This window comes from Felis catus, chromosome C1, assembly GCF_018350175.1.
Source record: "Felis catus isolate Fca126 chromosome C1, F.catus_Fca126_mat1.0, whole genome shotgun sequence".
Classification (NCBI taxonomy): Eukaryota; Metazoa; Chordata; class Mammalia; order Carnivora; family Felidae; genus Felis; species Felis catus.
In genome coordinates this window covers 154,577,650-154,604,731 of record NC_058375.1, presented here as the reverse complement: position 1 = coordinate 154,604,731, position 27,082 = coordinate 154,577,650, and the positions used below count along the sequence as shown (strand labels likewise).

At 36.5% G+C, this 27,082-nt stretch overlaps 1 protein-coding gene across 1 annotated transcript in view; it reads right to left on the bottom strand.

Annotated features, from left to right (window-relative positions):
• Positions 1-27,082, bottom strand: part of CSRNP3 (cysteine and serine rich nuclear protein 3) — a 212,332-nt gene that overhangs the window by 147,585 nt on the left and 37,665 nt on the right. Inside the window, exon 3 of the mRNA XM_023259415.2 lies at positions 17,771-17,859. Coding sequence (XP_023115183.2) covers positions 17,771-17,783 — 13 coding nt within the window. The 5' untranslated portion in view covers positions 17,784-17,859. The remainder of the gene's footprint in view (positions 1-17,770; positions 17,860-27,082) is intronic.

The following is a 27,082-nucleotide window of genomic DNA, read 5'->3' as shown; positions in this document are numbered from 1 at the left end:
CTTTATTCAGCCCTTGTCTTAATGGAATACACCTCATTTTGATTCTTTAAATTTTTAAAAAAAAATTTTTTTTTCGACGTTTATTTATTTTTGGGACAGAGAGAGACAGAGCATGAACGGGGGAGGGGCAGAGAGAGAGGGAGACACAGAATCGGAAACAGGCTCCAGGCTCTGAGCCATCAGCCCAGAGCCCGACGCGGGGCTCGAACTCACGGACCGCGAGATCGTGACCTGGCTGAAGTCGGACACTTAACCGACTGCGCCACCCAGGCGCCCCTTGATTCTTTAAATTTTAAAGCAAGACCTTCCTTGACTAGAGAAAGTAGTATAATCTTTGATGAGATCATTAATTTTACTATATACATTTTAACCTTATTTTCTTTCTTTATATTTTTCCTCAAATTTTATAGTTATGAGAAGAACTATTCTCCCCTAGATTTAGGATTTATTGTATCTTGTATTGATTTTATCAACAAAATATTTTATGGTAGATATGTTGAAAACAATAAAAAAATATGATCTTATACTTTGCTCGTTCATAAGCACAATTTTCTAACTTTTGCAAGTTGGTATAAAATCTTTAACTTTAAATATAAGATTATTTTAATACATATATTATTCACATATCAGGAATAGAAGAAAAGAAAATACACCACTTGTTCTGAATATAAGCAATATCCTGCTAAGATTGATATTTAACCTCATAAAACATACTTGGGAAGAAAAAAGAAATCCCATTATTTTAGCTTGACAAAAAACAGAAGAGGAAAATTCTAGTTTCTTTTTGATAATGGTGGTTATCTTGTGGTCTGGGAGAAAGGGTGAAGGCCATAGAGAAAATTGGCTCTGTTCTCATTTTTCTAGTCCCACTGCATCAATAAACTTCGGCAAGTTTCAACACAGAGCACAGAATGTAAGCATGAAGCAGCTTGGCCTCTCTTAGCACTTAGTTATGCCCTTTACCCTGATGAGACTGTCAAGTAGAGAAAGCCAAGTAAAGGATTCCCATTGCTACAGGATGCACCAAAAAAAAAAAAAAAAAAAAAAGAAAAAAGAAAAAAAAAAAGAAAAAGAAAAAAGAAAAAAAAAAAAAGAAAAAGATTTCAAAGCAGAATGTTCCTCAGTCTGCCAGTCTGACATGAGGATGATGATGATTAAAGAGAGTTTGGAAATGAGTCAGTAGTAATTCTAATTGTACTTTTGTATTTTGGGCTGTTATTTATGCCATATTTCTTTCTTTAGACCTGAAAAATAAAAGACCTAGAGATAAAATAAAGCATAAAATTACAGCCATTTTCTCAACACTTCCAATTTATATTTAAGAAAAAAGGTAAAGCTGCCATAGTCTGCTGGGTGTAAAAGAAATTGTTATATGATACTGACAACTGGAAATAAAACCTGTGTTTAAAACTGTTCCTTAACTGTTTGTGCTCAAAATACATATTATCCTTTTTAAAATTTTTAATGTTTATTTATTTTTGAGACAGAGAGAGACAGAGCATGAGCAGGGGAGGGGCAGAGAGAGAGGGAGACACAGAATCCGAAGCAGGCTCCAGGCTCTGAGCTGTCAGCACAGAGCCTGACGTGGGGCTCGAACTCACGAACCATAAGTTCATGACCTGAGCCGAAGTCGGACGCTTAACCGACTGAGCCACCCAGGCGCCCCAATCCTCTTTTAAAAATCATTTTGGAAAATAAAAAGAACTTTAAAACTAAAGGATTTTTTTAGGTGTTCTGAAATAGGTTCCATCTGTTAGTTTTATTTTTTCTAATACATGAGGCCATATGAGAACTATCTCATACCATAAATTCATTTCTTTTGATTCTTAAAGGTAATCATGAGTGGGATAAAAATAACATTGCTTCAGAGAAAGTATGCCTTAGAATAGGACAGAATCTTTGAAGAGTAACACAAAGTTTTAGATGCTTATTTTGGGCTTGATGTTAAAAACTTAAATAATTAAATTAGAATCTGCTCTGCTTAAAATAAAGGAGGGGGCAGGAAAACATAGAGCTTCAATATTGTATAGGAAAAAAAAATCCATGAGGGCTTCCAAATTCATCATGTTCATAAAATGTTTCTTGAAAACTAATCAGAAGAGAAAAATTTGTTTCCAATATCTTATGTTATATTTAGATATATACTTTCAAATTTACCCTGGAAACAACACCAAAACACAGCCTGTAAATAGTTTATTCATTCATTTATGTATCCATTTGTCCTTATACAAACCGCAAAGTTGACTTTTCATTCTATTGCTCCTACACTTGTTGCCTGGAATTATGTATAACTAGAACTCTAATTTATTAAAATTAACAGAGTCATTAACTATAAGATAATCATATTTATTTGAGTGGAATTCTCTGTGGTTTAGACTTTGGGTTCTTCTATCAGATTAGTATTGGAACTGATTGGCAGATATCTCCCTGCATACATAAATATTGTATAAATTAGGCAGCTCCTTGTAAAAGAATTTTAAAGGACTTGAGTTCTGAGCTTGTAGAGTTGGGGTCAACAAACATACTCTATTCTCAAAATTTCATTTGCTTTAAAAATGTATACTCCCTTTGGTAAATCCCCATAGATCTTCTCGTCTTTAACACTGTTGTATTTTAGCTACTTTTGAAAAACTGTAAGCATGTATGTATCTGTTAAAACTTTATTATTACTCATGATTTAAAAAATATTTGCAATCACGAAAGTTACTTTAACATGGACTTTTTCCTCTGTTGCTTTCTATTTTCTCTTTTAAGTTCCCTCTAGCTCTCATACAGTAAATGAGACAATTTTCCACCTTAAACCAAATTAAAAAAATTTTTTTAATGTTTATTTACTTTTGAGAGAGAGAGACAGAGGCATGAGTAGGGGAGGGGCAGACAGAGGGAGACACAGAATCTCAAGCAGGCTCCAGGTCCTGAGCTGTCAGCACAGAGCTCAATGTGTGGTTCGAACTCACGGACTGGGAGATCATGACCTGAGCCGAAGTTGGATGCTCAGTCGCGTGACTGAGCCACCCAAGCACCCCAAACCAAATTTTAAATAACTTTACTACTAACTTTAGAAATGTGGATAAAAGCTTGCTAAAATGTTAATTTCAGTAAAGTTCAACAGAGAGTGTATATGTGCCCAACGTTTTGCTATATGCTCTGGATAAATAAGATGTATTCCTTGCCCTTGAGAAGCTTCAGAACAATGGTCTTCAAGCATTTTAAATCATACATCTCCACTAGTAAAACAAAAAAAAGTTTCTGCATGTATGTTTCTCCTATATACGTATATATGCATGTATATGTATTTACATGTAATATAATATATTACTGTAAAAATATATTATCTAAACTATATGAATGTTTAGACATAGAAGTTAGAAATGATAAAGAAAGATAAATACAGATACAACTATTTTTACTTTGCTTCTCAACAGATCTTCTTGCTCACCCCATAGGCTATATGCATTAGAATTTGGAGCTCACTGGTCTTGAGGGGAGAATAACATGTAAATAAATAATTTGAATAAAGTGGTCAATTATCTGATAGACATTAATACAAGGCACTAGAACACGGAAATACTTCATGGAAGAGTCACTAGATCTAAGCCTTTCTGTATAAAGAGGAGATAGTGATGCAAAGAAAAGGGAGAAGGGGATGCCTTGGCTGGCTCAGGTGGTACAGCTTGGACTCTTGATCTCAGGGTCCTGAGCTGGAGCCCCAGTTAAGCCCTACATTGGGTATAGAGCTTAATTTTTTTTTTTTAAGTGGGGGAGAAGAGGGTGGAAAGAAGAGCATTCCAGCCAGAATAAGCATCTACATAAAGGCATAGGGTCACCTCCTGAAACATGGAGGTGACCATGAAAAAGTTCAGGACTGATGAAATGTAGAACCCACGTTGAGCATGGTGAGCAAAGATACTGAGGAAGCAGAAGCCAGGTAACAGACACAAATAGCTTGGATCCTATCAAAGTATGGGAAATCTTTGAAGAGATTTAAGAGGGTGACTGAAGGTCATGGTCAGATACTTGTTTCAGATTGCACCTCTGGGCAGCTGTATTGAGAATGGATGGGAAGAGACACAAACGGAATCAGGGATACTCATCAGTAAACTACCACAGATGAGATGAAGAGCAACACAAAGCAGGGCAATGCAGCTCTCACAAGGGGATGAGAAGTAGCACGCGGAAAAAACTCTGTAGAATTCAATCGTGGTTTTCTGGAAGTGGCTGATGAGTGAAAAGGAATAATCTTAGTTACTCTGCAGTTTCCTGACGTAGATGACTGGCTATTTTTAACTGAGATGGTGAACACAGTAGCAGGAAAAGATTTGGGGCAAGGAGGAGATACGCAGATTCTTCTTTAAGATTTACATAAAAATCATAAACATTTGGGGTGCCTGGGTGGCTCAGTCAGTTAAGCGACTAACTTTGGCTCAGGTCATGATCTCATGGTTCGTGAGTTCAAGCCCCACATCGGGTTCTGTGCTGACAGCTCAGAGCCTGGAGCCTGCTTCAGATTCTGTGTCTCCCTCTCTCTCTGCCACTCTTCTGCCCACACTCTGTCTCTGTCTTTCTTTCAAAAATAAATAAACATTAAAAAAATTTTTAAAAATTATAAACAAAATTATAGTAATGAATTAAAAAGAGCAAATTACTTACTTTACTTTTGAAAGGAAATTTTTGTATTTCAAACAATATTTATAATATTTACACAAAATATTTGTAAATCATTTGGTTTAAGTTCTCCCAGTCTTTTATTTACTTTAATGCTCCTTTGTGTATATATAATAATTATCTCTGCTTTTTTATGTCTATTTTTCTCATCTAACATATCCTAACAAATGTCATATTTAATGACATTTCTCTTATAAATGAAATTTTAGTAGCTGTGTAATCTTCTGGATGTACCACAAGGTTTTAAAAAACTCTAATATTGGATGTGTATGTTATTTTCAATATTTCAAATAATTATATAGAATTATAGGATATATTTCCATTTGTCTAGAAATCTACTGGTTGTTTAAGATACAAAAGCATAAGCATATGGAAGTTCCTTCACATATTTTGCTACTAACCTATTTCCATCAATAGTATATGACAGTGAAACAGATATGCAATAAAAAATCTTGCTCATTTGATAGATATAATATTACAACATTTTATTCCCATTTCTTTGGGTACTGTTTTTTTTTAACGTTTATTTATTTTTGAGACAGAGGGAGACAGAGCATGAACAGGGGAGGGTCAGAGAGAAGGAGACACAGAATCCGAAGCAGGCTCCAGGCTCTGAGCTGTCAGCACAGAGCCAGACGCGGGGCTCAAACTCACGAACTGTGAGATCATGACCTGAGCCGAAGTCGGATGCTTAATAGACTGAGCCACCCAGGTGCCCCTGAGTACTGTTGAAGATGAACTTTTTAATATGTTTATTAGCTCTTTATATTTCTTTTTTTATATAAGTTGTTTCATTTCTTTTAGCCCATATTTTCACTGGAGTCTTATTGATGATCTTATTAATTTGTGAATGTCCTTCAATAATAAAAGTAATCACCCCTCACTGTCATCTATGAAATAATGTTTTTAAGTAGTTGCCTATTTATCTTTTTATGTAGCTTATGATTTTCTATCCCTTCATATTCCCTATTTGGAATTATCTTTTTTTATAATAATATGTATTTTGAGGAAATTTGGAGACTACCAAAAAACACCAAGAAGACAATAAATTAAATCTACACTTAACCACCCCAATATAACTAGTTTTATTATATACACATATGCATTTATATAATCATCCTTTGATCCATGCATAAATGGCATCACTGGGAGAGCTGTTTTATAGCCTCCTTTTTCACCTATTAATACATTTCAGATAGTCTGCCAATAATAAAATATGCTATAGAAACACTTTTATTTTAACCACCTCAGAATATTATTTTGAGTGGATATGTAATAATTTATTTAAATCATTCATTTTTTTCCAGGCATGCAGAGGTTTCTCATGTTCATTATGTTAAATATTATGTCAGTAAACATCTTTGTATACATAGCTCTGTGTTCCTAATTGACTATTTCAATAAGGTTTTTAAATAGTTAGAATCCCTAGGTCAAAGAGTATATAAAAAGTAAGGTCCTTTAATACATAGTAACAAATTACCTTCTAGAAAAGTTAAACCAACTTACCTATGCATCCCTATAGTATGACATGGTTCATTTCTCCACATCTTCACCAATACTGGATATAATGATGATAACTACACATTTGCGTGCTTCCAATGTGCCAGGTTCTATATCTACTTTACTGGTAAAGTGTCTGAACATTAGAAAGTTTAAAGTTTATTTAAATCTTCACAAATAATTGGAGAATGAACTCAAGGTTCAGTCTGATCTTAAAAATGATGCTTTCTGTCAGTACGCTAGACTATTTCCCAAAGTTTTATATGTTTAAATGAGCATTATTTATCAAGTATCTTTGATTACTAGTTATGTTGAACATTTTATTTTCAACTTGAGGGGTCACCAGAATTTCTTTTGCAAAAAGTTCCCTCAAGATCTTGCCAATCATCCTAAGGAAGTTTATACTTTCTCAGCAATATCTAACAACTCTCTATATTTTAATAATATTGACCATTTGTACTTACATATGCTGTGAATATTTTAAGTGTCTTTCCTTATGTAAGTTGAATTGGGAGCATTTTCTAATATATAGCTATGAATTTTCCAATCAATTTTTTTGTAGATATCAACAATCTGATTGTAAAATTTATAGGGCAAGGCAAAGTGGTTAGAATACCAAAGCAATTTTGAAATAGAAGAGGATGCATACTATCTGATCTGAAGACTTACTATAAAGCTACAGTAATCAAGACAATGTGATAATGGGAAAACATATAAATACATATATCAGTGGTAGGAATAGAGAGGTTAGAAAGAGACCTAAACAAATATGACTGCTTTCTGACAAAAATACAGAGGCAATTTAATAGGGAAAAGACGTTCTTTTTTTTAAATGGTGAGGGAACAGTTGAATGTCCATATGGAACTACTGAACCTCAATTGTTTACATTATACAAAAATTTTCTCAAAATTAAATCATATACCTAAATGTAAAACATGAAATTATAAAATATTTAGAAGAACAGGTCAAAATCCTTGTGACCTTAGGTTAGACAAAGAGTTTATTGACATAACACCAAACCATAATACATAAAAGAAAAAAATTGATAATTATGACTTCATAAAAGTGGAAACCCCCCCTACTCCTGTGAAAAACATTAAAGAATACAAAGAACAAGCCACAGAAGGGGAAAAGTTTGCAAATTTCACATTTCCCAAGATTTGTATCCAAAATATTTATAAAGAACTCTCAAAACTCAACAATAGAAAGCAACTCAGTAAAAAATAGAGCAAAACAAAACATACAAAGAGTTTTTAAAGCTTAACAAAAAAGGAAGAAAAAGCAATTAAAAAATGGCCAAGGACCTGCACAGACACCTCACTCACCAAAGAAGATACACAGATGACAAATGAGAATATGAAAAGATGTTCCATATCATATGTCATCAGGGAAATACAAATTAAAACAAGATACTATTAACACCCATTAGATAGCCAAAATCCAAAACACTGACAACACCAAATGCTGGAGAGAAAGTGGAGCCAGAGGAATTCTCATTCATTGCTGATGGGAATGCAAAATGGTAGAGGAACTTCAATGAGTTTGGTGGGTTCCTATAAAAAACTAAACCTACTCTCACCATGACTTAGCAATTGCACTTCTTGGTATTTACCCAAAGAGATGAAAACTTATGGTCCAAGTAAAATTCTGCACATGAATGTTTCTAGAAGCTTTATTCATAATTGCCAAAATTCAGAAGCAACCAAGATGCCCTTAAGTAGGTGAATGAATAAAGTGTGATAAATCTAGACAATGAAATATTCTTCAGTGCTATGAAGAAATGGGTTATCAAGCCACAAAACGACATGGAGAAAACTTGAATGCATGTTATTAAGTAAAAGAAGCCAATCTGAGAAGTAAGTCTACATACTATATGATTCCAACTATATGACATTCTTTTTTTTAATGTTTATTTAGTTTTAAGACACACAGAGAGAGTGCAAGTTGGGGAAGGGACAGAGGATTTGAAGCAGGTTCTGTGCTGACAGAAGAGAGCTGGATGTGGGGCTTGAACTCACAAATTGTGAAATCATGACCTAAGCCGAAGTCAGATGTTTAACCGACTGAGCCACCCAGGCACCCCAAGACATTCTTTTTTTTTTAATGTTTATTTATTTTTTGAGAGAGGTTGACAGAACCCAAGCAGGGAAGGGGCAGAGATGGAGGGAGAGAGAAATCCTAAACAGGCCCTGTAATGATAGTGCAGGGTTCGAACCCACAAGTGAGATCATGACCTAAGCCGAAACCAAGAATCAGGTTCTCAACTGAATGGGCCACCCAGGTGTCCCTAACTATAAGACATTCTGAAAAGGGCAAAACTATGGAGACAGTAAAAAAAAAAAAAATTAGTGGTTGCCAGGGGCTGGGAAGGAAGGATAAATAGAACACAAAATATTTTTTAGGATAGTAAAAATATTCTGTATGATACTATAATGATGGAAACATGTCATTATACATTTGTCCAAACCCATAAAATATAAAACACCAAGAATGAAATGTAATGTAAACTATGAACTTTGAGTGATTATAATGTGTTAGTGTAGGTTCATCAGTTATAATAAATGTATCACTCTGGGAGGGGATATAAATAATGGAAGAGGCTATGCACATGTCGGGGCAGGGAATATATGTGAAATTTCTATACTTTCTTCTCAGCTTTGTTGTGAATCTAAAAAGAACTGCTCTAAAAAATAGTCCTTGGGGTGCCTGGGTGGCACAGTCGGTTAAGCGTCTGACTTCAGCCAGGTCACGATCTCGCAGTCCGTGAGTTCGAGCCCCGCATCGGGCTCTGGGCTGATGGCTCAGAGCCTGGAGTCTGTTTCCGATTCTGTGTTTCCCTCTCTCTCTGCCCCTCCCCCGTTCATGCTCTGTCTCTTTCTGTCCCAAAAATAAATAAACGTTGAAAAAAATAATAATAATAAAAAAATAAAAAATAGTCCTTTTGAAAATGTTGGACAAAACATTTCAAAATATTTGAACAAACACTTCACAAATGTATAGGTGTGAATATGCACAAGGAAAGTTGTTCAATATTATTATTCATTATGGGCATGAAAATTAAAAACTGCAATGACAATTAGAATGGCTGAAATAAAATAACAACTGACAATACCAAATGCTGGTGAAAGTGTGGAAAAGTGTGAATGCTCATACATTATAGGTGGGAATGCAAGATGGTAAAAGCCATTCTGGAACACAGCTTTACAGTGTCTTAGAAAGTTAAACTTATACTTAACACATGATACACAATTTCATTAGGGCATTTACCCATGATAAATGAAAACAGTTTTTCACAAAAATTTCTACTGGGATGCTTATTGCAGCTTTATTCAGAACACCAAGAACTAAACAACCTAAGTGTCCTTCATTGAGTGATTGGATAAACAGACTGTGGTACATACAGACAATGGAATACTACTTAGCAATAATGAGGAGCAAACTATTGACACACATAAGAGCATCAATGAATTACAGATGCATTATGCTCAATGCAAAAGGCCAGATGCAAAAGACTACATTCTGTATGTTTCTATTGATTTGATATTCTGGAAAAGGCAAAACTACAGTGACACAGAGCAGGTCAGTTGCCAGGGACTGGAGGAGGTAGGGGGGAGCTGACAAGGGGCAGCTCAAGGGAATTTGGGAAGTGATGGAACTGTTCTGTGTCTTGATTGTGGTAAAGGTTACACAGCTCTGTGCAATTGTCAAGCTCGTGAAACTATAACTGAGAAGAGTGAATGTTACTGTTTATAAATATAAAAATGAATAAATGACTTCTCACTTTTTATTTTTTGCATTATTTATGCAAATGGTCAATATTATTAAAATCTAGAGTTGTTAGATATCACTGAGAAAATATAAATTCATTAGGATGATTGGAAAGCTCTTGTGGGAACTTTTTACAGAAAAAAACTTGTAGTGACCTCTTTCCTGAACCAAAGTCACATAAATTCTTGAAAGCTATTGAATTTATTCAATGTTAAATGATGTTTTAAGTGTTGAAAAAATTTAAAGTAATTTAAAATACTTTAAAATAATATTTTATTTTAATTTTTTTTAATGTTTATTTATTTTTGAGAGAGAACGCAAGCATGTGCGTTCATGTGCATAAACGGAGGAGGGACAAAGAGAGAGGGTGAAAGAGAATCCGAAAGGCTCTGTCTGCACTGAGAGTGGACAGACTGATGTGGGACTCGAACTCCCAAACAGTGAGATCACCACCTGAGCCTAAGTAAGACGCTTAATTGACTGAGCTACCCAGGGACCCCTAAAATAATATTTTAAATATTTTAAATCCTTATCTACAATTTACCTAATATTGTATGTATAGATCACACCATAGTTTTCCCCATATAGTTAAAATATTGTGCTAGTATCTTCTATTCAGTAAGCCATTGTCTGTCTCTGCTTCATTCCCCCTCTCCTATTTGAAATGCCTTCTCTAGCAGACACTAATTAATTATGTATACTTGGGAGCATTAATAGTCTTTCATTGGGGAACCTCCCAACTGACTTTTCTTTGTTGCATTTTATGATTGCATGTATAAATTGACAGGTTTTAGACTTTCTATTCCATTCCATTGCTCTGATGATTGGTTTTTGTGTTGTCCTTGTTAGGCACTGATATCCTATATCCTATAGGATATACGTGTGTGTGTAATATGTAATTCTGTCGCTTAATCAAGTAAAGGTTGTAGTCATTGCCATTGTAATTAAAGTCATAAGAGTGGTTTGATCAGGGACAGCAGGGAGGACAGATGAACAATAAGGTGAGCACTGTCATTTGAGCACAAGTAAAATGTCAAGAACTTTTATGGGTGTGTTATTTACCCTCTACATTGTTTATTGTTTTTAGTTACCTGATTTCATTCATTTATATTACCTATGGCCACTTATCAGTATTTGAGTTTGTGATTCACTTTATGATTCACCTTGTGAAGGAACAGAGGAAGGAGAACCTGCCTTTACAAAAGGGTCTACAAGGTGTGAGGCAAACCAAGAGGGAGGGGTGTTACAACAGCCCAGGGAGTGGAAGAAGAAAAATGAAGTTAACAGTGTCAAATACCCCTGGGAGAGCCAGTCAAGATACGGGCTGCCAGGTCATCTGTGCCTTTAGAGAGAGCATGCTCTGTTAAATGGGGTTAGAAATCAGATCGCACTGTGCTGAGGAGTGACTGGATCTTAGAAATTGGAGATAATGAATGTAGACTGCTGTATGGAGACTTTGAATGGGTTGGGGAGGAGAGAAATTGGATAGTAGGGCTGGTGAAATCTGGTGAAGAGAGATCAGTTTGCTTTTGTTTGCTGATTAACTTTTTTTTGGATAGAAGTTTGAAGAATGTATACAGGTTGAAAGAAAAGAGTGAACAAAGAAGAAAAAAATTGAAGATAAAGTACAAAAAGGAAATAACTAATGGCCAAAGCATCAGTGATAGGGAATAAAATCAAACACAGGCTGTGCCTTGAATAGGGAGGATTCCTGATCCTTTAAGAATGGAGGAAAGAAAGAATGTTGATACATGTAGCTGTTTGATGCTGGAGGGAATGGCAAGGATGCACAAGTAGTTTCCACACAATGACCTCAATTTTCTTGTTAAAATAGCAGGTGCACCAAGAATGAAGGGGAGAGATTGTATGGCCTGAGTGGGGCGATAAACTTTTGAAATAGTGTCTGACCACGGTCATAGGGAAAGGATTAGTGGATGCTATTGAGGAACTAACTCAGATTAGGAAACCATAAATCTGCAGAGTGGGTCATTTGCTCCTGTAGTACTCATGTGCCTGGGTATAAGGGAGGGTTCACTATACTTTGGATTCAAGGCTGCAGGTACCATGTAAGAAAGGACAGGCTGTAGAAATGTAGAGAGTAAGCTGCTGGTGTCCAAGCTCAATTTCAAGCAACACTTGGTGAATATGGAAAGATCCAAGTCTGACTGAATTCAAAGAAAAAGAAGTGAAAAGAAAAGGGTTTATTTATAACCTTACTCCTGACTTAATCTTGTTTTTACTTTATTTTTTCCTTTCCCTTATTTTTTTAATTTGTTTTACATTCAATCATTATTTCATAAGACACATTTTAGATACAAAGCCAGGTATAAGCAAATGAAAGGAAACTAAAAGCACCCCGATGGTCAGAGGTGAGTCTCACTTTAATACGAGAAGCTGGAATTCAAAGTGTCTCCATTGAGCTTTAATTGAGAACAAGATGTTGAAGATGGTTAGGAGGCTTTGTGGTTGATATGGAGTGGTTATCTATTGAGATTGTGGAGGTTAGGGTTTGATAAGTGGTTCTCATCTTGGGATAATTTTGTACCAAGGGGACACTAGGCAATGTCTAGAGACAGTTCTGGTTTTTCCAAAGCGGGGTGTGTGTGTGTGTGTGTGTGTGTGTGTGTGTGTGTGTGTGTGTGTTTGTGTGTGTGTAATACTCCGGATGTCTAGTGCCAGGGGTGCTACTGAACATTTTATAATGCATGAAATAGCACCCACAGCAAAGAATTATCTGATCCAACTGTTAGTATTGCTGAGGCTGAGAAACCTGGGATAGTTGAACTACTTGTAAGAATGATGGAAGAATGAGAATGGTAGTAGATATCTGGAGAACCACTGAAAAAAAGGTGGAGAAGGAGGACCCACCCAGGGCATGGGCATGCCAGATGATGGGAGATTCAAAGATGTACATTTGTGGGTGGTAGTTTGTGAGAAAATAGAGGAGTCAGTCCATGGGGAACTGGATTTGGGGTACAAATTTGTAAAGGATTCCTGGCTTAAACTCTTGTAAAGCAAATACAGGGAGAATGAAAGCAAGGGATTTTTATAAGAAAGCATATGCTATTTTCCACTTGCTTTTGAAGTCGCATTTCAGTTACCCTTAAATAAAAGATTTTATAGCTCTTTCCTTTGAAGTTTCCAGATAAACGCAATGAAGATTAATACTGGTTTGAAGGAATAGATCTCTGACATGGGGACGTTACATGAGAAGTCCTTGTTTTCTCCATAATCTTCCATGGTTCTTGCATTTCTCATGTTTTCTTTTCTTTTGGTTTTCCCAAAACAGATAATACCAGTTACCTCTTCAGGTCAAACTCATAGAGCTGACTGTCTCTTCTGTCTACACCACATGTAAGACGTACTCTCTGTTTGGTTTAATTAAAATGGACCTTCTAAACAATTGTGACCTTCACTACATCATTTCTTTAGTACTACACTACTGAACATTTATTTCCTTTACATGATACACCATTTACAATCCCTGCCTTTTGGAATACTGAAGGAGTTTGATAGGGTCTGAGACCTCCTAATCCATTTTTTATTTGGATGGCTAGATATTCTTTTCACACTGACTTAATAACACTGAAAAAGAATTGATTTAACTTCTTTTTCTGCATATCAAATTGGCTAAACCTTTCAATTCTGTACAGGAAAGTCAATACTGAATGGCTTTTAAGATAATATCAATTTATGTGATGCATTCACCTATAGTTCAGATGGATTGCAAACAGATCATCTGGGCCATACACACTTCCAGATTCCTGTGCTCTGCACTTACTATTTCATAATGTTTCATAGAAAATTCCAAACAGATTACCATCAAATGAAAGTTGATGGCTCACTTGTTGAAGATCACAAATAGACTAATTTATTTTAATTTCCAAACCTCATATATCTTCTAATAAATCAGATGTACAAAGGAAGACATGTGTCTTTTAAAAAATTAGTACTACTTGGGGCGCCTGGGTGCCTCAGTCAGTTAAGTGTCCGATTTCAGCTCTGGTCATGATCTCACGGTCCGTGAGTTCAAGCCCCACTCGGGGCTCTGTGCTAACAGCTCGGAGGCCTGGAGCCTGCTTCAGATTCTGTGTCTCCCTCTCTCTCTGCCCCTCCCCTGTTCATGCTCTGTCTCTGTCTCAAAAATAAATAAACATTAAAAAAATTTTAAAACAAATAAAAGTAAACAAAAATATGCTATACATTCAGAAAAAAATTAAAAGATTAAAAATTAGTACTACAGGAATGAGAAGGTATTTAAATAACTCTCCTCCATTTCCAGTCTCAGTACTTAGAGCTCTCCTAAAATGATAATAAGACTAATGATAGAAGAACAAAGACAACGATATAGAACTTTCTAGCACCATGTGTCATCTATATGTATTATCATAGAGATCTGTAACTACTTTAGGTTCATTATATTTATTCAATTCAAAAAAGGGATTAACTTTCTCCCCTACACAGACGAACAGTTACAGCTTTTAGCACTTTAGTAAGTGATTGGACTAATCCACATTCAATTGCATGCTTCTTGCAAACATTTTGACAATGTTTTATGTACAAGTAGTAAGTATATTATCATTTTAAAAATATATCTTCTCTTTCTGGTGAAATTAAGGAAGACACATACTAGTTATTTTACATATATCAACAACATTTACCTTAACAAATGATGATTTAGAAAACTTACCAGCAGGTGTTATAGTTCATCATATTTGTTTTTAATTGGCACTATTTGGGCAAATGTAGTATCTATCTCTCTTGTTTATGCAGTACTAAGTCATTAGGCTTATTTAAAAATGCCACCCTTCTAGGGGCGCCTGGGTGGCTCAGTCGGTTGGGCATCTGACTTCGGCTCAGGTCACAATCTTGCAGCTTGTGAGTTCGTGCCCCGTGACAGGCTCTATTGCTGGCAGCTCAGAGCCTGGAGCCTGCTTCTGATTCTGTCTCCCTATCTCTCTGCTCCTCCCCTATTCACTCTCTCTCTCTCTGTCTCTCTCTCTCTCTCTCTCAGAAATTAATAAACATTAAAAAAAATTTTTTTAAATGCCACCCCTCTATATTCTACATTCTCTTTCCTGTTTTCTTTTTCTCCATAGCACTCGGACCATCTAACATAATATATAATTAACTTTGGTTTTTATTGCTTATATGTTATTACCCTCTAGAATGTAATTTCCACTATGGTGAGAATATTGGTGTGTTTTATTCATTGCTGTTCCTCCCATGCACATCGTAGGCACTTGATAACATACTTGCTGAGGAGCGCCTGGGTAGCTGTTGGTTAAGTGCACAACTCTTGATTTTGGCTCCGGTCATGATCTCATGATTGAAGAGATGGAGCCCCGTGTAGGGCTCCGTGGGGACAGCGCAGAGCCTGCTTAGGATTTTCTCTCTCTGCCCCTCCCCCGCGCATGCACACTCCTGCACTCTCAAAATAAATAAACTTTTTTTTAACATTTATTTATTTGAGAGACACAGAGAGGCAGAGTATGAGCATGGGAGGGGCAGAGAGAGAGGGATACACAGAATTCAAAGCAGGCTGCAGGCTCCGAGCTGTCAGCACAGAGCCTGAGGCGGGCCTGAACTCACAAACCGTGAGATCATGACCTGAGCCGAAGTCAGACGCTCAACTGACTGAGCCACCCAGGTGCCCCTCAAAATAAATAAAGTTTAAAAAAATACTTACTTGTTGAATGGTTGTGGTTGTTACATAAATCAATCTAACGGCAAATCTAATGGCACCATTAAGAAAGAGATTATCTTCACTGACTTTTCAAAAAACAATTTTACTATTTTTAATTACTTGATTTGCTTTAATTTCTTCACGTATCAATCACCTTTTTAAAAGCTTTTCATGAGAAGCACAGTACTGTGCAATTCTATTTCAAGCAGTCTGGACTCCCACACCACTGCAAATTCTTTACTCATCTAGCTACTATTTGCATATGGATCCCTCAGAGGTTTATAGCATTCAATCCTTTTCTAACCTACATGCCTTTCTGGGTCATTGGGGAAATGATTTAGCTCTCTGGTGAGCTTAATAAAGAAGTCAAATGTACTGGAATAAATAAAAAACTACCAAGTAGGCAATGCTCACCTTTGTTCTTTTCATAGGTGTTTGCATGACTACTTTCTACAACATTAAATTTGCAGTTGTGACTTCTGTCTTAAAATTGCATATTACTTGTGTTGTACTTGAAGAGATACTTTAACAAAAGGTCAGTTGGGTGTGGGCTGTAATAGTGCAACAACACTTCCATTGGTATAAACTCTCGCCATGCTAGACCAATAAAAGCCATAATGTGAAAATATGAATAATCCCCCAAATAATTCTCAGTGCACTTTAGGATTCATTACATGGTCTTTTAAATCTGGCTTGTCTTTTTACATACCTACTGCTTGCGTTAATAATAAAATTAATTTCTGAGTAACATATTGGTCGGGCACTTCTTGAAAACAGGAACCACATCTTATCTTGAAACAACCAAAGCACTTAGCCCATTGCCTTGCATGTGGTAAGTCCTAAATGAATTTTGAATGAATATATCCTTGGATGGGTGAGGAAAAGATGTAGAAGTTGAAGACAAGACTGACCAAGGAAATCAAAATAAAAGATCATCAATACTTTTTCATTTTAAATTATGAATATTTGATAATGGGTCTTACCAAATAAAGAAGGCAGAAATCATCTACTTTCTCAAGCTATCCCATGAGAATAAACTACTTCAACATACGTTGTAATTCAAACTTCTAAATGAAGATTTTTACATTAGTTTATTATTATAATAAGCTGTTTTGTTTTTTTCTTTTCCAGACATAGGACTCTAAACAACATAGAAAAGGTCCTCAACTATCTTTCTGCTCATTCATATGAACTGTCATTTTATTGAGCCCATATTTTTCAACAAAAGGATAATTTGTTTCACTGTACTTTGGGAAAGTCAGGGAATGAGATTCAAAGAATTGTAGCAGGATTGATGATTAGCTATCTTTCTAAACTATTTGTATATATGCATACATGTTGCAACCAAAGATACAAAATAAATGAAAAGTTTGCAAAGTAGGTGTGCATGCTTTATCAAATCAGAAATAAAATTTTATAAGGATGCCTAGGGGCACCTGGGTGGCTCAGTCGGTTAAGCGTCTGACTTCCGCTCAGGTAATGATCTCGCAGTTTGTGAGTTCGAGCCCTGAGTCTGGCTCTGTGCTTACAGCTCGGAGCCTGGAGCCTGCTTCGGATTCTGTGTCTCCCCATCTCTCTGTCTCTCCCATGCTCATGCTCTGTCTCTCTCTGTCTCTCAATAATAAACATTAAAAAAATTTATAAGGATGCCTATATTTTTATGTTAATAGTGCTACCCTTTATAAAAGCGAAGCAAATTTTATTTTTGGGACAGAGAGAGACAGAGCATGAACAGGGGAGGGGCAGAGAGAGAGGGAGACACAGAATCGGAAACAGGCTCCAGGCTCTGAGCCATCAGCCCAGAGCCCGACGCGGGGCTCGAACTCACAGACCGTGAGATCGTGACCTGGCTGAAGTCGGACGCTTAACCGACTGCGCCACCCAGGCGCCCCAAAGCGAAGCAAATTTTAATAACCAATGATTTTCTACTGAAACAATATTTTCTTTTAACCATCCCCAATTGAACTAAACAATATATTTCTGGTATAAATGATTTTTTTTTAATTTTGAAGAGATCTTGTTAAAATATGTATTTTAAGTAAACATGTGTCCTTATTATCCAATTACACATTAGCAACAACTTGCAACAGTTACACAGTTATATTTCAGATCTGTAAAAGCATGTAAATAATAATGTAGGAACTGCTAACCTTGAGATCTCATGAACTCCAGTATCTTCCTGAAGACTCTATGCTTCTGAAAACATCATTTCAGTCAGTTGATATCTCCTTATTTTTTCCTTAAAAAAGAAAACATGTCTCAATATGTCACATAAGGTTATATTTTCAAAGAACAAAGCTAACTACATGGTATAAATATAATGTGACACAGGAAAATCAATAGGAATCGTGGAATATAAACAAGGCATTAAATACAGAACTAAATGATCAGACTGTATATAATTTAGCAGAAAGAATATCCATCCTAGAAGAAGAAATTAGCAAATTTCTAATCAATGAACACATATTACTATGGGAATGAAGTTAAGGAAATTCCATCTTATTAATCAGCATTACACTAGATTTTAATAACTTTCCAGTCTCCAGGAGTTTCATTATCTTAAAGACAAACAAAAATCCAGAAAAAACAACCAAAATGTCATAGCTAAATCATTGATAACAATCAGGATAAATATTTATTATGTTTTTTGATTTGCTTAAAGGAAACTATTTAATTATAAAATTATATCAAACATTAATATGTCCTGGTTTTAAGATACCTTACTTAGGCTTTTTTTTTTTTAATTTTTTTTTCAACGTTTATTTATTTTTTTTTTTTGGGGACAGAGAGAGACAGAGCATGAACGGGGGAGGGGCAGAGAGAGAGGGAGACACAGGATCAGAAACAGGCTCCAGGCTCTGAGCCATCAGCCCAGAGCCTGACGCGGGGCTCGAACTCCCAGACCGCGAGATCGTGACCTGGCTGAAGTCGGACGCTTAACCGACTGCACCACCCAGGTGCCCCTTACTTGGGCTTTTAGGAAAAATCTTGTTTTTAAAATTACAGTGCCATAAATTAAAATGATTAGTTCAATAATTTTAAAAGGTGATGACATCCTCACAACAATTATATCCTTGAATTTTCTCAAACTAAAATGTATATAATCACTTTCTCTAAGGAATTAATGAAATTTCCATTCTTTTTTATATGTCATATACAAATAGAAAAGTTTTCCTTAGAGATGAGATAGAGAAATTTGTGAAGTGTGGTTAATGTATTATTTCCACAGTAGCCAGAAGTGAACACAGACCATAACCAATAATAATACGTAGTATAGAAAACCTGTAAATGGGTTACTTGAATGAAGAAATAGCCTGAGTAAAGAACATAGGCTGTTTTGTTCATACAAGCTTAAAACATCAAAACCTTTAAGGAAAAAAAATGCCTTAGGAACATTGTACATCTGGAAGCCTCTTTCTACCTTTAAACATTATGTATATTTATACAGATATGCATGGATACATGGATTTAGAACAGACTAGAGTATCTGTGGTACTCATAAGTTTTATCAAATTATGGTTAGAATTATAGAGCTAACTAGAGGGGCACCTGGGTGGCTCAGTCAGTTGAGCATCTGACTCTTGATTTCAACTCAGGTCACAATCTCACAGTTCATGAGATGGAGCTCCACATCAGGCTCTTGAGCTGTCAGCAAGGAGGTTGCTTGGGATTCTCTCTCCTGCTCTCTCTGCCCTCTCCCCCATTCATTTGCTCACACTGTCTCTCTCACAATAAACATTTACAAAAAAAAAAAAAAAAGGAAGAATTATAGAGCATATTAGAGGTTATTGAGTCACTTTGGTTAGCAGAAGAATTTGAGAAATTTTGGAAAGATTGATTCAAAATTCAATTTTAAGTATAATTTTAAGTATCTTAAACTCTGTTGAGAACATTATACCCTCAAATCATGACATACTAAAGACCACTGAAACAATTATTTCTATCACCTGTTGCACTCATTTTGAGGTATATTTCAGAATATAACTTCTTCTGTTTTCTCTGTTAATGATAAATACATATCCTAAGATTGCAGGTCAAGTAAATATACTAACAGATCTCTACCTGCTTATAATCTGTCCAATGAATTAAAACTTTAAAAATTATTTGCAATTAAAACAAAATACTAAAAATAAATAGATGCTGAATTGACTATGTCTATAAATGTCATTCATAATCTCAACTCAAATTTTCTGGTTAATGAAGATGAATTTATATTATATAAATGTCATTTTTAACTATTAAGGTATGGTTTAAAATTTTATCCTAAAAATAAAAAGTGTTTGTTGTTATAAAAAAAAAGTAAGGAAATTGCTCTCTAGTTCAGTCTCCCTATTTTATACATACAAAAATTGATTGCTATATATTTGATATGCAGCTAAATCTGTAGGAAGAGATTAAGTATTTTGGGGCCACTGATTGTTAAAATTGAAATTGAAAACATAATTGTCTTTTATAACCAAATAAATAAAAGACTTTTCATAGGCATTTAAGTAGTCTATTGAAAAAAACAAAAGTATCTAAATTTACATACCTATAATTACCCTGTAATTTAGACAGAGGCCAAAGGACCCTTGGTAATGGAAAAAAGGAACCCAAACTCTGACCTGTTTGAAAATCAAGTATATAAACATATATTTGATGGACAGGATTGACCCTAACTGAGACCAGTCAAGCCCTGGGAGGAGTCCCTCACAAAGCAAGAATAATTCTGGAAGAGAAAGTCATATTCAAAGCAAAGTTCCAAGATTGGGCATCTGAGGATCAGTGCTACTTCTGGGTACAATGTGCAGTAGTTGATGCTGGAAACCATTTCAACCTAGCACCCTATTTCTGGAGATTTGACCTGGGGACATGGGCTGTGTGAGCCTGTGTAAGGAAATGTGTGTGCACTTATGCGAGAGAGAATTTAAAGAGTTGTGCTAAGATCTGTGGATCAATAGCACTCACTCTGAGACCCAGTCAACTTTGTAAAGGAAAAATATCTAGGTAATATATCTCAGGAAGATCTAGGGGCTCTTATTCTTCCTCTGCAAGCCCCTCTGGGCACATCAGTGGTGGTCTACACAAGATTTGTGGGCACTGCCATTTTCCAGGATTCCAGGAATTCTGGGTCTATGAAGTAATCATGACCTGAGTTGGATACTCCTAGCATAGCCTGTTATTATACCAGTACTTGAGTGGGATCCCAGTTCTATGAGTGACCTGAGCTATGACAAGTGATACCTGGGACTGATCTGTGGACAAAAAGAACCATCCCAGACACTAAGAAAAATATTCAAGGTGAGTGAAATTTATGGAAGACTAGGAACATGTATACTACTGGAAATGCAACATTATTTGCCGTCATCAATTCCTTGTGGCATTCATCTAAAGAACCCCAGTTTATGATTTTAATTACAATAAAAAATAACAGTGGCATAAATCTATGTTATCATTTAGAATTGTGCACCTAACATTTATGGCTCATATCTGGTGTTTTCTAATATCTGAGGTTCAATGAAGAAATGCCCTGAGAAATACAAATCAAAACCACAATGAGATACCACCTCAAACCTGTCAGAATGGCTAAAATTAACAACTCAGGAAGCAAGAGATGTTCATGAGGATGTGGAGAAAGGGGAGCCCTTTTGCACTGTTGATGGGAATGTAAACTGTTGCAGCCACTCTGGAAAACAATATGTAGGTTCCTCAAAAAATTAAAAATGAAATTACCCTATGACCCAGCAATTGTGTATTAGGAATTTATCCAAAGGATACAAAAATGCTGATTTGAAGGGGCACATGCACCCTAATGTTTATAGCAGCACTATCAACAACAGCCAAATTATGCAAAGAACCTAAATGTCCATCAACTGATGAATGGATTAAGAAGATGTAGTATATATGGGGCAGCTGGATGGCTCAGTCAGTTGGGCATCTGACTTAGGCTCAAGTCATAATCTCATGGCTGGTGTTTGAGCCCTGTGTCAGGCTCCAGCCCCATGTAGGGCTCTGTGCTGACAGCTCAGAGCCTGAACCCTGCTTCAGATTCTGTGTCTCCCTCTCTCTCTCTGCCCCTACCTTGCTCACGCTCTGTCTCTCTCTCTCTAAAAAATAAACAAACATTTAAAAATATATAAAAAAAGGGCACCTGGGTGGCTCAGTTGGTTGAGCGACCGACTTCGGCTCAGGTCATGATCTCACAGTTTGTGAGTTTGAGCCCTGCATCGGGCTCTGTACTGATAGCTCAGAGCCTGGAGCCTGCTTCGGATTCTGTGTCTCCCCCTCTCTCTGCCCCTCCCCCACTCATGCTCTGTGTGTATGTGTGTGTCTCTCTCTCAATAATAAGTAAATGTTAAAAAAAAATCTTTTTAAATCAAAAAAATAAAAATATATTAAAAAAAGGAGACGTCAGGGGCGCCTGGGTGGCTCAGTCGGTTGAGCGTCTGACTTCGGCTCAGGTCATGATCTCACGGTCCGTGAGTTCGAGCCCCACGTCGGGCTCTGTGCTGACAGCTCAGAGCCTGGAGCCTGTTTCAGATTCTGTGTCTCCCTCTCTCTGACCCTCCCCCGTTCATGCTCTGTCTCTCTCTGTCTCAAAAATAAATAAATAAATATTAAAAAAAAAGAGACGTCATATATGTGTGTGTGTGTGTGTGTGTGTGTGTGTGTGTGTTTGTGTATAATACTACTCGGTGATAAAAAATAATGAAATCTTACCACTTGCCAACACTGTGGATGGAACTAGAGGGTATTGTGTTAAGCAAAGTCAGTCAGTCAGAGAAAGACAGATATGATATGATTTCATGCATATGTGCAATTTGAGAAACTCAACAGATGAACATAGGGGAAGGGAAGGAAAAACAAGATAAAAACAGAGAGGGAGGCAAACCATAACAGACTCTTAAATACAGAGAACAAACCGAGGGTTGTTGGAGGGGAGGCGGGTGGAGGATCCATTAAATGGGTGATGGGTATTAAGGAGGGCACTTTTCAGGATGAGCACTGAGTGTCATATGTAAGATGAATCACTGGATTCTACTCTTGAAGCCAAGACTACGCTGTAGGCTACCTAACTTGAATCTAAATTAAGAAGAAAAAAAAAGAAATTCTCTGAAACCCAGTTTTTCACTTTTAGAAATTCCTACAGTATTGCAGAGCTAGAGGGAATGATGAATATCACCTCTCCTTGTTTCAAGTTCCTTGGCTTCCTGGTTGCCTATGGACATTACTGCAAACCACCCTCCAAATCCTAGCGGCCAATTGGAGTGGCAAGGGTCAAGGCACTCTCCCATGTTTGCCAACATCTTCTCTAAAGGGTATCATTGGTAGGTCAGAGGCACAAAGCTCTTGTTGACATGTTTTAGTCAATAGTCATGCTAGATTTCACTGAGGTTACTGAAGGTCACATCGCAGTGGTAGCCTTGACCGAGCTATAAGATCAGCTTGTGTTATTTTTAATGGGTGATTCATTGATTAACTATAAGGAAATATAACTTAAGACACTCTTATCTTGTTCCTGTGCTAAAAAAAAAAAAAAAAAAAACCTAGTATCTCTTGCATACAATGAGCACTGAGTGTCATATGTAAGTGATGAATCACTAAATTCTACTCCTGAAACTAATATTACACTATATGTCACTGACTAAAATTTAAATTAGAACTTGAAATATTAAAAAAAATCTTTTGCAGATGCTGAGTTTTTGAGAATAAAGTTGTTCCTCTCAGAATCACAGAATTTGAGACTCCCAAGCCAGTCATTTCCGCATGTCTGGAAGCCTGGCTCATTTCAGTTTCAGAATGTCAAAAGGAAATGTCCATTTGTGAACACAAGTAAAGAAATGCGAATTTGCTGTTCACTGTTTCTAAGCTGATAAAAATACTTATAAGTTCAGTGCAGTAGTTTAATTGCATTTGCAACTGCATCTTAAAATATGGTATTGCATAATTAATACACCCTCATCCAGTAAAGCAACATTCTCTCTGAAGGACAGCTCCCTGACAGGAACAAAGGACGTAGGGCAAAAGCATCTAGCAGGAAAGACCAATCCACCATGTAAAGTTTGATGCTATTTTTCTTTTTCTTTTTTTTCAACGTTTATTTATTTTTTGGGGGGACAGAGAGAGACAGAGCATGAATGGGGGAGGGGCAGAGAGGGAGACACAGAATCGGAAACAGGCTCCAGGCTCTGAGCCATCAGCCCAGAGCCTGACGTGGGGCTCGAACTCCCGGACTGCGAGATCGTGACCTGGCTAAAGTCGGACACTTAACCGACTGCGCCACCCAGGCGCCCCTGATGCTATTTTTCTAAAAGAAAAAAAAAACACACTGACAGTCATATTGATTCTATTTAGACTTATTTCTTAAGTATCAATATCACTCTAATTTTGTACCTTCACACACACTTAAGTGCAGTTATCAAAATATATGCAGTATCTACTCACTTACTAAACAACAAAGAATGAATTTCCATGTTTTCCTAACATGTGTTGAACTGTAACAAAGTAGTATCACATGACCAAAAAAGTTTTCTAAAACGATGATAGCACTTATTCATTCTATTTCAGTAAAGTGGACACGAGTTACCAAAACAAATTAGATCAGTTCTAATGAGGCTATTTATGTATCAGGTATTCACCATGGGATTCTTCCACTCAATCAGCTGTACTCAAAGGTTTACAAACAACTGTCAAAAATTGCTCAGATAGATCTCTAACACATGGCAAAAGACATAACTATAATTGTGGGAAATTTGCAAGAATTACAAGAAAATCTAGGTGAAAATTCAGGGAAAAATTTTAAAATTAAAGAAGTATATAATATTCTAAAAAAATTTTAAATTAATGAGATTGACCAAAAAAGTGGTACAAACTCGATTAGAGCGAGTAAAAGGGATTAAAAAGGTGTTTCAGGCTCTAGGATCACAAGGGTACTTAGGATCAGTGAGTCACAGGGAAGCCTTAAAGAACCTTTATAACAAGGTATGGTATATGTACTCACCTCCAAGACTTTTCTCTCTTTCTACAAATCAGCATGAAAAAAAAATCACTTGGTTAAATTCAGCTCTCTTCCTACTACGACTCTACCCTCGTAGCTGAACAGATAATCATGACTAGAGAAAATGTAGGATGTTGAATCACTGGCATAACTATTGATATATGACCACAGACTTCAAGTGGTCCTCAGTAACACCTGACATTCTTTATCACATTCCCCTTATTAATTCACCCTTTACCCCTATGACACCACTAACAAAAGCACCTTTGCTTCTTTGTAACTCTCCAACATTTCTTTCCATCTCCTCTCTCTCAGTTTATGGTAACAGCTTCTGAGAAAATTGGAAGAACAGTGATTCAATTTCCTCTTTTTTAAAAAACGTTTTTATTTATTTTTGAGAGAAAGAGCACACACACACAAACGGGGAAGGGGCAGAGAGAGAGGGGAATAGAGGATCCAAAGCAGGCTCTGAGCTGACAGCAGCAAGCCTGACACAGGGCTTGAACTCAGGAACCGTGAGATTAGGACCTGAGCCAAAGTCAGACGCTCAACTGACTGAGGCATGCAAGTGCCCCTCAATTTCGTCTCTTATCCATATCTTGTATACCTTTGATATTTGTACCCATATAGTCAGTCTTCGATGCTGTCATAATGGAGAAACTTCTTTCTCCCACCTAAGATAAATCCCTTCTCTTAGATTCCATTTCCTCTCACTCAGTTTTAGGTCTTTGCTACTTCAATTATTTCCTCTTGTTCCTGCACCACTATTCCTCCTCACCCCCCATTTTACTGAGTTATCCCCATCTGTCTGCAAATATGTTGCAATGTCTCCAAACTTAAAAATCCCTTTTATTCAACATAGTACTGGAAGTCCTAGCCACAGCAATTAGAAAACAAAAAGAAATAAGAAGGCATCCAAATTGGCAAGGAAGAAGTAAAACTTTCACTATTTGCAAATGACATGATACTGTATACAGGAAACCCAAAAGACTCTACCAAAAAACTACTAGAACTGATAAATGAATTAAATAAAGTTGTAGGATAAAAAAACAATGTACAGAAATCTGTTCCGTTTCTATCTACTAATAATGAAGCAGCAGGAAGAGAAATAAGGAAACAATCTCAGGGTGCCTGGGTGGCTCAGTCAATTAAGCGTCTGACTTTGGCTCAGGTCATGATCTTATGGGTAATGGGTTTGAGCCCCGCATCAAGCTCTGTGCTGACAGCTCAGAGCCTGGAGCCTGCTTCAGGATTCTGTGTCTCCCTAATTCTCTGCCGCTCCCCCTCTCACGTTCTGTCTCTCTCTGCCTCTAAAAAAAAAATAAATGTTAAAAAAAATCTCATTTACAGTTGCATCAAAAATAAAATACCTAGGAATAAACATAACCAAAGAAAAGAAAGGCTCATACTCTGAAAACTATAAAACACTGATGAAAAGGGGCTCCTGGGTGGCTCAGTCACTTAAGCCTCTGACTTTGGCTCAGGTCATGATCTCACAGTTTATGAATTCGAGCCCCACATTGGGCTCTACGCTGACAGCTCAGAGTTCAGAGCCTGGAGTCTGCTTCAGATTCTGTGTCTCCCTCTCTCTCTCTACCCTTCCCCCACTTGCTCGCACTCTGTCTCTCTCTTTCTCTCTCTCTCTCTCAAAAACAAATAAACATTAAAAAAAAGTAATAATAAAACACTGATGAAAGAAATTGAAGACAACACAAAGAAATGGAAAGACATTCCATGCTCATGAGTTGGGAGAAAAAATATTGTTAAAATGTCTATACTACCCAAAGCAATCTACAGATATAATGCAATCCCTATCAAAATACCAACAGCAGTTTTCACAGAACTAGAACAAAAAATCCTAAAATTTATATGGAAACACAAAGGACCCAAAATAGCCAAAGCAATCTTGAAAAAGAAAACAAAATTGGAGACATCACAATTCCAGACTTCAAGTTATATTACAAAGCTGTAGTAATCAAAACAGTATGGTACTGGCACAAAAAATAGACACATAGATCAAAGGAACAGAATACAAAACCCAGAAATAAACTCACAATTATATGGTCATTTAATCTTCAACAAAGGAGGAAAGAATATACAATGGAAAAAAGACAGACTCTTCAACAAATGGTGCTGGGAAAACTGGACAGCTACATGCAAAAGAAGGAAACTGGGCCACTTTTTTAAACTATACACACAAATAAGCTCAAAGTGTATTAAAGACATAAATGTGAGACCTGAAACCATAAAAATCCTAGAATAGAGCACAGGCAGTACTTTCTCTGACATCAGCCATAGCCCCATTTTTCTAGATACAAGGCAAGGGAAATAAAAGCAAAAATAAACTATTGGGAGTACATCAAAATAAAATGCTCTGCACATCAAAGGAAGCAATCAAGAAAACTAAAAGGCAACCTACCAAATGGGAGAAGATACTTGCAAATGACATATTCAAAAAAGGGTTAATACCCAAAGTATATAAAAA